At 39.6% G+C, this 16204-nt stretch overlaps 1 protein-coding gene and 1 long non-coding RNA gene across 2 annotated transcripts; both read left to right on the forward strand.

The window, feature by feature from the left end:
• The first annotated feature begins 41 nt into the window (after window positions 1-41).
• Window positions 42-3512, forward strand: LOC139147621 (uncharacterized). The gene is made up of 3 exons (XR_011555765.1): window positions 42-274; window positions 1138-1455; window positions 2372-3512. It is a non-coding gene; the product is annotated as an uncharacterized lncRNA (long non-coding RNA).
• Window positions 3513-6589: 3077 nt separating this feature from the next.
• LOC139147613 (15-hydroxyprostaglandin dehydrogenase [NAD(+)]-like) lies at window positions 6590-14040 on the forward strand. Its single transcript, XM_070718763.1, has 7 exons — window positions 6590-6958; window positions 8047-8173; window positions 8982-9088; window positions 10790-10886; window positions 11187-11263; window positions 13026-13183; window positions 13501-14040. Exons 1-7 carry the CDS (start codon window positions 6866-6868, stop codon window positions 13679-13681), a joined length of 840 nt encoding a protein of 279 aa, XP_070574864.1. The 5' UTR covers window positions 6590-6865; the 3' UTR covers window positions 13682-14040.
• The last annotated feature ends 2164 nt before the right edge of the window (window positions 14041-16204 follow it).

The raw sequence follows: 16204 nt of genomic DNA on the forward strand, positions 1-16204 counted from the left end.
CCGGTAGTCGGGCATAACTAAGGCTGACCTCAATACTTAACATCTGGTCGTACACTTATGCAAAAAAAGATGGCTAGCTCAAATATCAGCGAGTCTCACAAACTTTTGGATTTATCATCCGATCCTGATCATTACAGACGCGTCCTTGAAGTTACTTTGGGAGATCGCATTGAGAAGATTCAAGCCTACTGCCCTGAAATGGTGAAATTTTGCACAGACAGTATAAAGAGCCCACCAGATGTTTTCCGCTTTCTGAGCATAGGCAGTGGCAATGGTAAGCCCGCATATGCGTTGTAAGTTGTGCTTGTGCCAACATGATCTCTCAAATGGGGTATCAGGAGAATTAAGGTATTGGTTGTTGGCCAATTGTAATAGACTGCTTGAAGAGACTAGCAAACACTTCCAATAGATTATTAAAATCTTCGTGATGCGGTTCTTTCGAAGCATATGTGTACATTTTATCGGAGATAAAACCGAGAAGTGTTAGTATTAATTCGCATACTGACATCGTAAATTATATATCTTTCTTAAATTCGATATATCACTTATACACCCTGTTAAGTTTGGTTTAGGGAACTTTCAGTTATTAGGGGAGGGTGCCGGGTGGGCAGGGGGAATAATTGGGGGAGGACCATTTTTGCAAACCTGCCCTGCGGGAAGGTCACATTTTGCAAAATTGGCCGCGGGGAGGGTCACATTTTTACGTATCGTCAACACAAAATGACTGCTGTCTTTGTCTGGGGATAGCTCTGTGCCACAGCCTAGTAAACCAGGTAAACGCTGTATTTCAGACGTTTTAGGGTTATGCGGCTGGCCGTTATCGGACCCAATCTCTGTTTACCCTAAAACGACAAAGACAAACAAACAAACAAACAAAAACAAGCAAAAAAAATCAGTTGCCTGTAGATTGCAAAGTACATTGAATTTTAATGTGTATTATGCACTTTGGTCTCTAGAATGAAAAATGAGGACCAGAAGTAGCAAAAAACTCGCCGCCTGCCGACCAACGGCATTTCCCGTTCGTTTAAATGAAAATTTGGTCAAAATATTTCACAAAAATCGCTTCATAAAATTTGCAAAGGAACATGAAGAATGAAGTTCACTGCAGTCATTTATATTTACCATTTCCGTCTCCAGGCCAAGTTGATGTGTCGTTGTTAGGACACCTGTCGGACGCATATCCCAAAATCGAGGCCACCATTGTAGAACCCTCGCCAAGTATCCGAAGCATTCAAGAGATTGGTGGGAGAAAAGCAACACTCGGTCGGTTCAGTGACGTTTTGTTGGCACCAAATGACTGTAGAGGAATTTCTGAAGATCCTTGATGGAACAAAATTTCATTTCATATTCATGTCCGGAGTGATAAGTTATCTGAAGGACATGGAAAAATACTGATTGACTCCTATGGGCTGTTGGCAGAGAATGGTACAATTGCAATAATTAACACAGCCAAAGGTAAATTCAGTACACGAGAGAGAGAGAGAGAGAGAGAGAGAGAGAGAGAGAGAGAGAGAAAGAGAGAGAGAGAGAGAGAGAGAGAGAGAGAGAGAGAGAGAGAGAGAGAGAGAGTGTTACGTGTAACTATCTGTCGGCAGGCATGTATGGTATCCAATCCGTGCCAAAATTATTACTTTCTATTTTTCTATTCTGAATTCAATTTTACAACTTAGCATTCTATTCTGATTTCCTTATTTTCAAGTCAGCATTCTATTCTGAATTCAATTTTACAACTCAACATTTTATTCTGCATTCCCAATTTTAAGTTGAATTGTAAAATTAAATTCAGAATAAAACGTTCACAGCAGTATTGAAAGTTTGACGTATTGTACAGAGATCATTATCTGTTGTACCGACCATCGTTTGAGTTAAAGGGATACAGTCGTCTAAACTGCGCTACAAGGGACGTATGAGACCCGTACGATCAATGTAAACATGGTGATTGACGAAAGTTAAAACATGTCTGTCATAATCTACATTATATAATTTAAATGTTGCAGCTATGATGATGAGATGCATCTAGATATCGTGCACAAAATACATTGTTTGTAATTAAGAAAGTCGCACAGGCGCAGCTACGACTGTTTCCCTTTAATGGTTCACTATAACTTAGTTTTATCAAAGACTTTCAACACTCTTTTGATACGACTTTTCCCATTAAGTTGTTCTGCATAATAATTATCAAATAGATGTTAGTTTTAACGCATGGATATTGCCTCGATTGTACACGTAATGAACTTTGGCTTGACATGTAAATTAAATGACATGCACAAATTTGAAATTATGTATCGTCAGTGAGGCTCATAGCAGGGTAAGTGGCCATCCCTGGTGTGATATTGCTAACTGATAGCCGTTGGTTTGTGCCATTTTTCAGAATCCTGGTTCCACCACTTCCGTGACGCTGAGCGTTTCCCGGGACTGGGTATGGACGATGTGTCCCCTTCTGATGTCATTGCAGTTTTCGAAAGTATACCCGTCAAGAAAACAGAAACGCAAATTATAGAAGGGGCGATAGAAATTACGCCGATATTCGATGACAGTTCAACGTTGGGCAGTATGATGCTCGACATGTTGACACACACTTGTAATTTCCGCGAGATAGCGCACCCAACGTTGGTTGCAGATGTCCTCTCTTATGCATCAGAATCGAAACTTGTCACAAAAGAGGGCGATAAAATGTACATGGAAACCAACAGAACCGTGATTTTTGTTCAGTAGTGCAGACATTCCCCTCTGAACTTACATCGGTTGGTCGTTGTATCGTCATTATCCGCATTTTCTGTTGTTTTTTCTAAGTGATAGACGTTTTAAACAAAATAAACAATAGCCTCAGACTTATAGTTTTGTTAGAAATCTGATGACTCTTTTCAAAAAAGCATCGCTCTGCGGAATATAGAATGAAGCATGCATAGCAGAAATAAATTGGATTGATCGAGAAATGCGTAAGCATGTAAACAATGGGCAATAATTTAGGTCACAGGTCACGATTATGACGCAAAGAACCTATCAGTAACCTCACCGAGCCTGTCACCTTTGGGAAATTATAGGAGTAGCTTCTACATGGGCGACTTCCGAATGCTATAATTGACACTCATTTGCATGCGTGGAACCTAAAAATCTCACGATAGACTGACACAATGACATGAGCTTCGACATAACTAGGGGGGAGAGCTTTCACTGCATGTACCCTCCTCATCGCGAGAGTCACCATTTCCTGTACGCTGAACACTTATACCAACATGCCAAAACATTCATCCGAAAATTTGAAAAGAAAGAATATGGACAAATACTATCTTTTCGGTGGTATCCATACTCGCGACATTATTATCATCGGCCCTGCTTATGGATTGACCTGAAATCAAGGAATTTTTTCCAATCGACTCTGAAAACTTTACGTTGATACCGACAGACTTTGTACATTGCCAGGATAAGACAAGATTGCAACTGATGTCTGAGGAAAGACTTTGTGGTGTGAGAAATGAAAAATAAACGGACAAACCAAAATCTAGAATTGGGATACTGAAGTCCTGATTCGACTGTGTCTGTTTATTCGCTTTCAAAAAAACATTTACCTTACTATTCAAAGCAACGATATAACGTATATTCTTCGTTTTAGAAAACAGCTGCTGATATGAAGCGTAAACGCTCGGTGTATTCTTTACAGAGAAAGTTATTTGGTGTTGTGTAAACATCTGACAGAGAGGGTTCTCATACACACATAGAGGGTAATACCTTTAGTCAAAAACTCTATTTGCATCGAGCATATTTCCTGAAAGTGATAGTCTGACCTAACTTTTAATGTTTCTAAGGATATAAAAAGAAGAAAAAAGAACTTGAACTCAGATGACAATAAAAGAGTTTAACTTCCTCAACAACACCTGAATTGTTACAACTATCGTTGTTTTTATAATCATTGCTAATTTAGAACACTACATTATCATCGTCGTCGTTGTCTGTAACATCAATGCGTTATTCTATATTTTATGTGACAAACTATCCATCGTATTCCTTCTACGTTTTCGACGATTTGATCATGATGTTTTACTGTCTTTTTTATAATATTGTATTTCAAAATTGAAATACATGCCGCCTTCAACACAAAATTGTACTTTATACAAGGATTCATGTGAATGGGACAAAATAAATGAATTATTAATCAATGACAAATGCAGGGAAAGGACGCAAAAGCAGCCTGTACCTGACGAATTCACAAATCTATAGACTTAAGCAGAAGAAATTACGAGGAATTAACAAGTATTTCTCAAAATATTTTCAACGATTAATCGGTAACAAGTCTTTCTCAAAATATTTTCAACGATTAGTCGGTAACAAGTCTTCACAAGTAGGGTTACCGTAACGTTTGTGAAAAGATCGGCTATCCCCCCCCCCGATTTAGAACAAACGGCACGTATTTGCTCGTATAAGAGTAGTCATAGTATGATTGTAAGTATATCCAGTAATGTTATGAAAACAGTTGAAAGCCTTCCTCGATGATAATGAAGCGGGCTATATCAATTATATCAATAAGACCCTCAACACAAAAGTATGGAGATACACGGTCAAAGAGAGAATTTATGGGAAACATTTCCAGCCAACGATGATGTACAGGTGCAGCTATTGTCCCTCCGTCGGTAAAACTTGGGCTGCAAGTCACTTCTTTCATCAAGGTGAGGGGAGAGTCAGCAGAAGCCCTCATCGTCCGTTTATCTTTCCAGGACCACAGCTGACTTTCACGAACTGGTGACATCCGTGCAACAAAATTTGTGGATACACGTTTCCGTGAGCATTTTAAAGTCGTTTATTTACTATCTATCGACTAACACATTGAATCGAGTTATTTTGGCAGATCGCATCTAGAAGGTTCAAGCCTACTACCCCGATGGAGAGCGCACCAGATGTTTTAAATGTTCAGCATCGGCGTCTGCAAGCATGTGTGTACGTTCTTGGCTTGTCTTCGTGACACCGTCTCTCTCACTCCACCTTATAAAGGCTGGTGTTTTATGAGGGTGATCCTAAGAGAAACCAATCAGTGAAAAGAGAAAAAATGTCAGAATGTGTTCACCAACTTGTTTAAAAGTCAAGTCTCTGAGCCACTTTAACGCGTATTTGATATTAAATAATCGGTTTTGAATATATCAGTAAATTTATTTTGAACATCATGTTGGATTTGGAATGTCTTTTCTCTTCTGCATCTACCCCGTATTCACCAACTTGTGTGTCTGTATGAGTAAACGACGTGAACATTAAAGCGTTTCAAACATTATATGCGACTTCTGTGAAGTCTATGTACTCAATGGTGTGAAAACAAGTAAATTTATTTACTGTCTTACTAACTTTTTGTCTAGGAAATTCTGTGAAGGCTTGTTTCTTCATAGCTTTTACCTGCAGGGTGGGACTTGCAGGCTCTTGTCTTGCCTTGGCTGAAGTTACTATAGCAAACTACACGTGCAAGCTATGAGACATGGCTTAGCAGACACCTTATATAACATAAAATACATAATATTTGACACAGATTTTTTACTCCCTGGTCGAGCTGTATCAAAGTAAGATATTTTGGGATAATACATTTATTCCACTGAATGCCTTCGACGTTTCAATGTCAAAAGGTTTCAAACAAACCAATGGGAAGTGTTAACCTGTAAGATACGGCTTAGCCCATAGACCCTGCAGAGTCTTTGGTTTCCTGCAGGGTACTAGTATATGCTTATCCCGTACCATAAATTGGGTAAAACATATTTACACAAGACGCAATTATTGTACTCCGTTGTGGGTGTGTCTTCAAGTAAGCTGACCTATTTCAGGTAACTTCATTTACTTTCAATACAGCTCTGAGGTGGGTTAATGAATTAGTGTACTTCATATTCTGTGAGGCGCTTTACCATATTTCAGGTAACGTATAAAATTGCAGTGAAGATGATTGACTGATTGCTTGAACGCCTACAAGAGACCTTTGACGCTGTTTCCAACCGTCAGGATTATAAAGATTATATATCAGGAGCTATAGGATTATAGGATTAAATGCACCTTTACACACCTGTTTATAAAGTGTCCAATTTTAAGGAATTCATGCATTGTCCTTATGCTGTAACCTGTTAATAATTGAAAATGAGTCCTTTTGAGGATTGCTGACATAAGTATCTTCTCATCACTACTAAAAGCCCCCTAATATTGTCAAAATTGGTACCATAGAGAGACAAAAATACGGCCCCGTTAAATTACAAGCAAATTGACATCACCTCTCAGGCTCAGATTTTTAATTTTGAAACAGTAATGTAATATATATATATATATATATATATATATATATATATATATATATATATATATATATATATCTATATATCTATGTATCTATGTAGCTATGCATGTATGTATGTATGTATGTATGTATGTATGTATGTATATTTTACAATTTAACTTTATTCTTTAATATTTCATAGCCTTACAGGTTTCCACATCAATAGACCAAAACCTTTATCCATCCGACCGTTTTACCCTTCTGTGCGTGCACAGTAGCGCTATCTCAAGGGGGCGCTGTTACCTCTCATTGAACCCGGCCAAGTAGTCTGCGCAGTTTATCACTTTGCACTTTGCACTTTGTTGAATCTATGTCACAGCTGGAGATATGACTTCTGACGAATATGCTATATGTTTACAACCTTTGGTATCAGGTGATTTGACGTCCGCGTTTTGTACTCGAATATATCATAATTATGTGTTCATATTTAGGTTCGAACGCCGCTCTGCATTTTTCAACTACTGCTTCGTGTTAGTACACGATCCTTCTGGAGTACAGCATCATCTGAGAACCGTGTTTTTGAGGACACAAGTTCATAAACGTCAAATCGCCGATTTTACTCTGTAAACGATGAATTACCGCGACAAGGTGGCGCTCGTCACGGGAGCTGCGGAAGGGATCGGCCTGGGCATCGCCGAGGTGCTCTTAAACAAGGGAATTAAGGTATGGTTGTTGTTAGCTGCGGAAACGTGTGGCGGAGTCGACCCTTTGATGATCCACGTATGCGCAGGCTACACCGCCACAGAAAGCTGGATTTCCACAGCCAGGTTGTTGTGTACCGGGATTGGTCCGGTGTCTGTGCCGTGACTACGGTCATTGCTCACACAAACACAATCCGTTGTTGGATGCCCGTAACTGATATCATACACCAGCAAGAGTAGACCAAAGGTCGGAGTTGTCGAGACCCAATACGACTGAATCTTTCAGTGTTTAGCCAGTGCCACTCATTGTACACAACGATGACGCATAATGATGTTTGTGTCGACATGTCAGGGAGCCTTCATTTTTTACGCAGGGGTTTCGGTGGAAATCAGGGGGTGTGCTTTACAGTTATGGAGGGGGCCAACAGTTTCAGGGGCGTCATATTTTATCTGCAGATTTGTATGGAACTATGAAAATAACAACAAAATTAAACGCATTGTATACACAATCATAGTCCCTAGAACTCTGACACAATAGCTATAGAACATGAATTTTTGTTCTGTATAAAAGTCTATGAACAATACAAATAGGATTTTGTCCACAACATTGTTTGCTGTAATGGTAATTAGCAGCGAACAGTACAAATACCAGCTTTTAGAATAATTAAATCTGATAATAAATATCGGCTACTGGTGTTGCTATGACACTACTTGCCTGAAAAACAGTGAATAGCATAATGTGATCTCTACCACAAATCAATGTAAGTTTCAAATGATAGGATGTGTGTACAACCTTCGCAGTTTGCAATCTCTGTATTGATACAATTTTAATGATCAGATTTCCATATGAATACATTACTGCAGCGATTTACAATCTATATCAGTACAGCTGTAGCAGCTTACGCACTTTCTGTGAATAGACCTACATCAATTTAAAACAAAAAAGTATAGTCGTATGTATACTTTGGTTATGACACTTTACATGCGATCATGCGATCATACGTATTAATCAGTCGATTCCGACCAGTCACTTTTATATGTCAAGTCCACTGATGTCAACTCCCGTTATAACGTTTACGTAACACAATCTCATCTTCCTCTGCGAAACAGGGGGTGTGCTTGGCGGATATCAATGAAAAACTGACCCAGACCACTGCGCAGCGTCTACAAGAGTCGAACGGACATGAAAGAGTGATTTTCATGAAATGTGACGTCACCTCGCCGGAACAGCTCAAAGGTATGCCTCGTGTGTATGCGTGTGATACTAGATTAATGACAATATTTATACCAGTTTCATTCGGTTGGGTACCCGAGCATTAGATGTAGCAGTACGAGAGACTAATAGAATCTCACACCCCCAAGGACCTGGGATCAGATTTCTCACACGAGTTGGGGATATTTTGTCTCACACGAGCCGCAGGCGAGTGTGAGACAAAATATCCCCAACGACTGTGAGAAATCTGATCGCAGGTCCTTGGTGTGTGAGATTCTTTTTCTCACATGACCACAAAATGCGTTAAATTCAATATTATCAAAAATTGTGACAACTCTGTCGTCTGCCACTGTACTTTTACCTGCTTACTTTGTAGTTCTAGTCCATGTGTTACTTGTCGTGCCATTGGATAACATTTTGCGCGTGGAACAAACCAGACTTTTATCATCCAATCAGAGCTCGTGTAATATTTACTGCAGAGTGTGGGACGGTTTCTGACAGTGTGGGATCGATTATTCCCACACTGTCGATCCCGCACTCCCAGCGGCCAGGAATGTGAGAAAATCGCATCATACCTAAGAGATGACTAACAACAGCTGCTGAACCATTTGGGATCATTATCTAGATTTGTCAAGTTTGTAACACGCCGCTCAAGGATCAGTATAATATCAATGCGAATTTTTGGCTGATACCATTCTGTATAATTGACCCTCGACCTGTGTCTGCCTTCTAACGTGACATCGAGAAATGGCAGCGTCTCAACTGTCGTACAACACCAGATTACAGATACACTTTCACAGTATTACCTCGAATGTTTTTACTTCTCACACAGGGGTATTTCAACAAACAAGAGAACGCTTTGGACGGCTGGACATTGTGTGCAACAACGCTGGCATTGTAACAGAGTTTGAATGGCAACGTATGCTTCTAGTGAATCTGGTAATGTATAGCACTAAAATCAATATCCATTCTAAATAAGGTGGAATCATAATCATGGACGGCTGGAAAGATCTTTCTTGTAGGATGGAATATGATGAGGAAAGAGGTGATTGCCGATTGATGGCGCAATTGTGTTGAGAAGGGTCACAGTCAATGATAATGTTGATTAATATGGCGAATATCTCATACACTTTGATTTAAAAATTTCCCACATACGTTAGGACTGACTCATTCTTGATAAACAAATGCACGATCAAAAGACAAAGGAAAGAGTTGGTAATGTTGCTGGGAATTTATGAATTTATAAATATCACGTTGCGTTCAAAGGTACCAGAGAGGACCATTTTCCAACTTTCCTCTTATCAGATACCAGGTAAAATTTTGAGGAGCTGACCTACCTCAACGTCATGGTTAAAGCCCACCTCTCCGCAAATGCCTGAACTCCCTCCCGTGAATTTCTTCTCAATCACTCCAAATATGGATACCTTCAAGTAGGCACCTAATGTGTATCATTCGAATCAGACTGCAAACACATTTGTGTCTGATTTTGGCAATATCTTTAATGCTCGCGATTCGTCCACTGCTCATCCTATGGCGGTTTTATCAGGCCCAATAATCTCAGTCAGAATAAACTCACTGTAAGCCATCGATCGTAACATAGAATGCTGAGAAATTTAGAAATTAATTTCGGTAGCTTGGTTTTACAACCAGCCTCTCAGCCCTCGTCTTGATCAGATTCATTGGGAAGATGCGTCGATTTTTCAGCGGTATCAGTAGTACACAGTGACATTAAAATAGGATTGGGAGACACTCTGGTCACGTGTTGCCATGTCATGATATATTTTCAAATAACCACGCAATATAGTCAAAAATTTCTATGTGTCTAGAACTCTCTTGATCCCCTTATTATTTAAGAACGCAGCCTGAAAGAGCAAAATGGATATTAGAGAAAAAACAAACAAACAAACAAACAAACAAACAAACAAAAATAAAACTGGGTTAAAATGCTTGTTTAAAGTCTGTTGATCATTCCCTACCCATTACTGTGAGAAAATATCCTTTTATTTGTCAGAATAATATCTGTCCGACTCATTCGTAATGGATGATTATATTAAGAAATGTTCATGGTGTACTGAGGCATATCACAGACAAAGGGTAACTCCATTTTGTTCAGTCACACGTTGTATTTGTGTAGTGGCACGACACTGACTGGTCGATTAGACTAATAGAACACTCAAATGTCGAAACAAGCAGTAATTACTCCCCGGAATTACTCATCCAAATTAATCCGTTTATGACGATGACAACGACCAGACATGCGAGGTGACGTACAGAGATAGGTCGTTAAAAGATGGACAATTTAAGATTTGGATGACAGTAGCGAGAATTTAATTGTTTTGGCGATCTGAAATTTGACATATTTTCGGATTACACTGAGCGTGCACATTTTCTCCAGAATTCTATACTTTTCGTGGTTTCCATTTTAATCGGCAATATCATTGCTGCAGCTTTTAAACAAATCTTGCTCCTCTATATTATCTTGTTCATTTTGCCTTCTCTCTTCCAAGATTTAAATGTCGATCTTGTAGTAACGGTCCCAGGAAACAGTGACCACCTTAGTTCGTGTCATTCCATCTTTCTAGAGAAGAACGAGTATATATTGTGTAAGGCAAAACGCCCTCATGTGTCTTGTCTTCGCAGAATGCAGTCATTCAAGGTACATACCTCGGCGTTGAACATATGGGAACACAAAATGGTGGACACGGAGGAGTCGTCGTGAATATGTCATCGACAAATGGTATGCAATCCTTCAAAGACTTGAGACACATTTTTGACAACTATAAAGTTAAAAGTTTCCGAACCGGTTGATACGATGTACAGTAGCCGTAACGGTAACTCCGATAGTTTGACCTCAAATAAGGTCAAAACGTAAATAATTGTAAATTTATTTTTTCCAAAGTAAGTAAGATAGAATTAATAATAAACTGAACATCTCATAGCGTTCCTCATATTTGTTAACAAAAATTGCTTTACATTACGCGAATCTTCTTGCAAGTTTTCTGTTAAGTTTTGTCGTCTTTATCTTTCAATTGTCAAGGACTGAAGCCCAGCAAATTCCTGCCGACGTATGCGGCAAGCAAGCATGGGGTCATCGGGTTTTCAAGGAGTGTCGCGGTGAGTTGATGACGGTGTCAATGCACAGATAACGTAATCCTAGTTCCCTCAGGTACCCGAAAGTGATGGAATTTAGGATCGAGAGATGGGTAATTCGACATGGAACTTGAATTTTGAGGATGAGTGTTAGTCAGTCACCCATACACTGCAATACGTACCAGCTGATCGTTTGGTAGGCGAGCGTGCCGGCAGCGTGGTGGCAGCGTGGTGGCAGCGTGCCGGCAGCGTGATGGCAGCGTGGTGGCAGCGTGCCGGCACGTGGTATAATTGCACGGACAGGTTGATATAAATAGATTATTAGAATGGCAAATGACTTTGTCATTTAGTAGATCAGGCAGATAGTTACCTTCGAAAACTACCCCAACTTTTAATTTTAAAGGGATACAGTCGTCGGAACTGCGCTCAAAGGTCGTATGGGTCCCATACGACCAATGTCAACACTGTATACAAGGTACGATGGTGATTAATGAAGTGAAAACATGTCTGTCATAATCTACATCGTATAATTTAAATGTTGCAGATATGATGAAGAGGTGCATCAAGATGTCTTGCACGAAATACATGGTTTGTAAACGAGAAACTCGCACAGGCGTAGTTAAGACGACCGTTTTCCCTTAATGTGTTTTCCATTCCATCACTTTTGCTCTATTTATGGAGTACAGTTTTTGTTTTTTAATTCTACTCTCCGAATGACGATGAAATGTTCCCCCCGGCAGTGATTAACCACCGTCCCTCATCACAGTCTATGTATGTCAAATGCCCTGTATGCTGTTGTTGACGACTGAAGTTTGATCACGGCTTGAACTTGATTCATTTGTGAAAAGCTATATTTCGTATTGCAAATAAGGCGTTATGTTGAAAGGGTACGCTGTGTCTAACAGCCTACTTTAGTGTTCACAAGAAGAAAATGCACTAATTTTCTTTGAAAAAAGTAATGAAAACATTACCAAAAGTTACATGTAGTTTGACTTCAAGTCAGATTGGTGGAATGGCGGCTTTTCACGAATTGAGGGCAAATATAATTAAGTAATCCACAAACTGAAGTGTGGTTAGTCAGTGAACAATCTTGTCAGAAGTGGCAGACAGATAACAGAGGTAATTAAAGCCCCAATAGCTGTGAATTTTAAGCATTATTTTCATGATTTTATATTCAAACCAAAGTTGGTTTGTGTAAATGTGCTAACTAAAGGACATGTATATAAGTATCACTGCTCGCTGATTTGCAACTTGCCTACGTGTTTTACTAGGTTAAATACGAAACGGGTGAAGCACTCAGAAAATGGAACCCCACGGAAAAGTAGAAAAATGCCTACACATTGTAATCATCCAAGAAATAAGCATTATGCCATTTACTTGAATGCACAACACACGATGGCCAACATTTTGTTGTTGAAATCTTTATTATCTCTGTCACCTGATTAGTTTTTTAAAATGGGAGGAAATCTAAAATGATGTTAGAACATTTGAATTTACATGCCACTCTTGACACTGATGACTGAGTGTTATATACTTTTCAGTCTTTAATGGATCTTGTTCAAAGAAAAATCTTGGAAAACTGAGGATATTTTGAGGTCGGTTTATTACACATTCACAGCTAATGGGGCTTTAACATAATAACTTGTAAAAAATTATCATTGTGAACAAAAAATGTGATCGAATAAAATGACCTACAGGGAAACATGATAATTAGGATTTCTTCAACAGCTAGGACATACTTATCACCTTACTTACCCCAAGAAAAATGTACGTTACATATTCGCAGGAGGAACCAAATGTTCTCGAAAACCACATCCGGGTTGTCACCGTTTGTCCAATAATGGTGATGACGTCACTGGAACGCAACGTCGCCGCCGAAGGCACTCGCTACGGAGCATTGATGGTGGAAGCAAAAGCTAGAAGGAAAAATCGACCGGAAGCAAGGTGAGAGAGAGAGAGAGAGAGAGAGAGAGAGAGAGAGAGAGAGAGAGAGAGAGAGAGAGAGAGATCATCATCATCTCATCGTACAATGGCATAATGCGGTGTTTCAGGAAATCGTTCAACTACAATTCTTATAAAAACACCAATGGTTGTATTGTTCCTCATTTTGAAAGTTGCGATCTTCATTTGAACATAAACACAAACGTAACAAACGTAAACACTGAAATAAACACCAGGGCAAAATCATTTTATAAAAAAATTAATGTCCATTGTTCTGCTTTGGTCACGGTTATCGAATGAGCTGATCAATTTACTTTCAGTGTCGCTGATGTAGCCAATGTGGTTGTCCGATGTATTGAAGATGAGTCATCCAATGGAAAAGTTTACTTGACACTGCCAGGCGGTGATTCGATAGAGATGGTCTTCCCAGATGTCAATGCCATCTTGCAGTCTGCGATTGACAGCAGATCTGCCGTCAACGACTCAACTGCACAACTATGATCGTAAAGACACACACTCGAAAGATAAAATGAAACTAATGTATAAATATGAAATTTCAGTACTTTTTGTATTTCGTACGAGCTTAAACATATAATTCAACCGTTGGACACCATTTGTTCGGCACAGATTAGGGAGTACATTTACTTGTATTAAATTTGGTAATTTGTGGTCAAGCGCCCTCTAGCGATTGGTATTGACATTAGTGTATCTGCATTTCCGGAAGGAGCACCGGAGGTTTAAAACCATTTTGTCATCCAGTACTTACCTTGTTCCTATTGAAGGTAGCAATGGTCTGTTCAGCGGTAGACGATTTGGTTATCCATGCGAATAACTTTAAGATTTATACCCAGCGTGCACATGTACCTCACCTTTATGGATGGGTATTATTATGATTATTATTTGACCTATGATGATGAGGCTGCATGTGTAAAACATTTGACATCAGATGATTTGACGTTCTCGTTTTGTACTTGAACATGACGTCATAATCCTGTTCCATATTTAGCATCGAACGCTAAACTACATATTGCTATCACTGCTTCGTGTTAGTTCACGCTCCTTCTGGAATAATGATCTGAATACTATGTTTTTAAAAAAGCAAATGAACTCCGAATCATTGGTTTACTCTGTAAACCATGAATTACCGCGACAAGGTGACGCTCGTCACGGGAGCTGCGGAAGGGATCGGCCAGGGCATCGCCGAGGTGCTCTTAAACAAGGGAATTAAGGTAAACTTATTGTGTACCGGGATTGGAAACGGGATTGGTCCGATTTCTGTGTCATGTCACAGTCCCTTGCTCACACAAACAGTCGTCCCTGGAATTCCGTAGCTGATTTAATACAAAAGCATTTCTGCTAAATTGGGAGTTTTAAATGGGCAGTTATCCGTATTATGGACCAGCAGGTGTAGTCCGAAAAATTCGGTTGTGTACGGGTCTCCGCAAATTCCAACTCAAACCAGTCTGGTGGGAGCCTGGGGTCGGAGTTGCGGAAACCCAAACGCGACTGAATCTTTCAGTGTTCAGCAAGTGCCAATCGTTGTACACTACAACGACGCATATGATAATTTATGTGTCGACATGTCCTGGCGCCTTCATTTTTTACGCAGGAGTATGGAAAGCCATTGTCTAATATCATGTTTTCCTTATAGGCCCAGTAAAATATGGTTAATGCCTAGGACAACATGATACTGGACCACTTAAGTCAGTCATGGCTTTCCATATAGGAGGTTCGATGGAAATCTGCGGGTGAGTTTTACAGAACAGCGGCTATGAAGGGGTCAAATTTTAATAGAAAAGACTGTTTCAGAGGATCATATTTTACCTGTTTTAGGGTCTAAATGGCCCACCTTTCATCTTATTGTGGTTCCATTAGGCCCACTAATCTCAATCAGAATAAACTTCTTTTAGGCAATGATCGTTAACATCATAGCATGCTGAGAAATTTGGAGTACCTTGATTTACATCCAGTCTCCTCAGCTATCAGGAAGAAGCGTCAATTATTTTAAAGATTAAACAGTGACATTAAAAGTGGATGGCGAGACGATCTGGTCACGTGTTGCATGTCATCATATTTTTTTCAAATAATCACCGTACGCAACATGGTCAAAATTTCAAGATCTCTAGAACTCTCCTGATCCCCTCATATCATTATTTAAGAACGCAGCCTGACAGAGCAAAAAAATTGATATTCAAGAAAAGAAAAGCAGCAAACAAACAACGCTAAAGCTGGGTTGAAATGCTTATTTAAAGTCTGTTGATCGTTCCATACCCATTATTGTGAGAACCTATTCTTTCATTTAATAGAATAATATCGGTCCGACTGATTTGTAAAGGATAATTATATTAAGAAATGTCCAGAGAGTAGTCGGGCATATCACAGACAAAGGGAAATTCCATTTAGTCCGTGAATTACATTGTTTTTGTGTAGTGGCATGAGACTGACTGGTCGATTAGACTCATAGAGCTCACATGCAGACACAAGCAGTAATTACTCATCCAAATTAATCCATTTATGATGATGTTGACCAGACATGCGAGGTGCCGTACACAGATAGATCGTTAAAAGATGGACAATTTGAGATTGGGATGGCAGTGGCGAGAATGATGACTCAAAGTAATTGTTTTTGCGTTCTGAAATTCGACATATTTCCGGAGTAAGCTGAGCACTCGTACGTTTCTCAGATTGAAGTCCACACTGGCTTTGCATTCTCGCGAGCCAGAGCAATAATTTCCGCTCCACTGACCTACGCAAAAATCTCTTAACGGGTAGCGCTGAGCTGTTGCCGTAAAGAGGCGCGTGGTTTTGTAGTTTCCATTTTAGACGGCAAAATTATGATTTCTGCAAGTCTCAGACAAATCTTGCTCTTCAGTTTTTTTTCTTGTTCACTTTGCCTCCCCCCCCCCTCCCAAGATTTAACTGTCGACCTTGCACTAACGATCTCAGGAAACGCGGGAACACCTGAGTTTGTGTCTTTCAGACCTTCCTGAGATGAACGAGTGCATAGAGCAAACGCCCTCACGT

This window comes from Ptychodera flava, chromosome 13 (assembly GCF_041260155.1).
Source record: "Ptychodera flava strain L36383 chromosome 13, AS_Pfla_20210202, whole genome shotgun sequence".
NCBI classification, from domain to species: domain Eukaryota; kingdom Metazoa; phylum Hemichordata; class Enteropneusta; family Ptychoderidae; genus Ptychodera; species Ptychodera flava.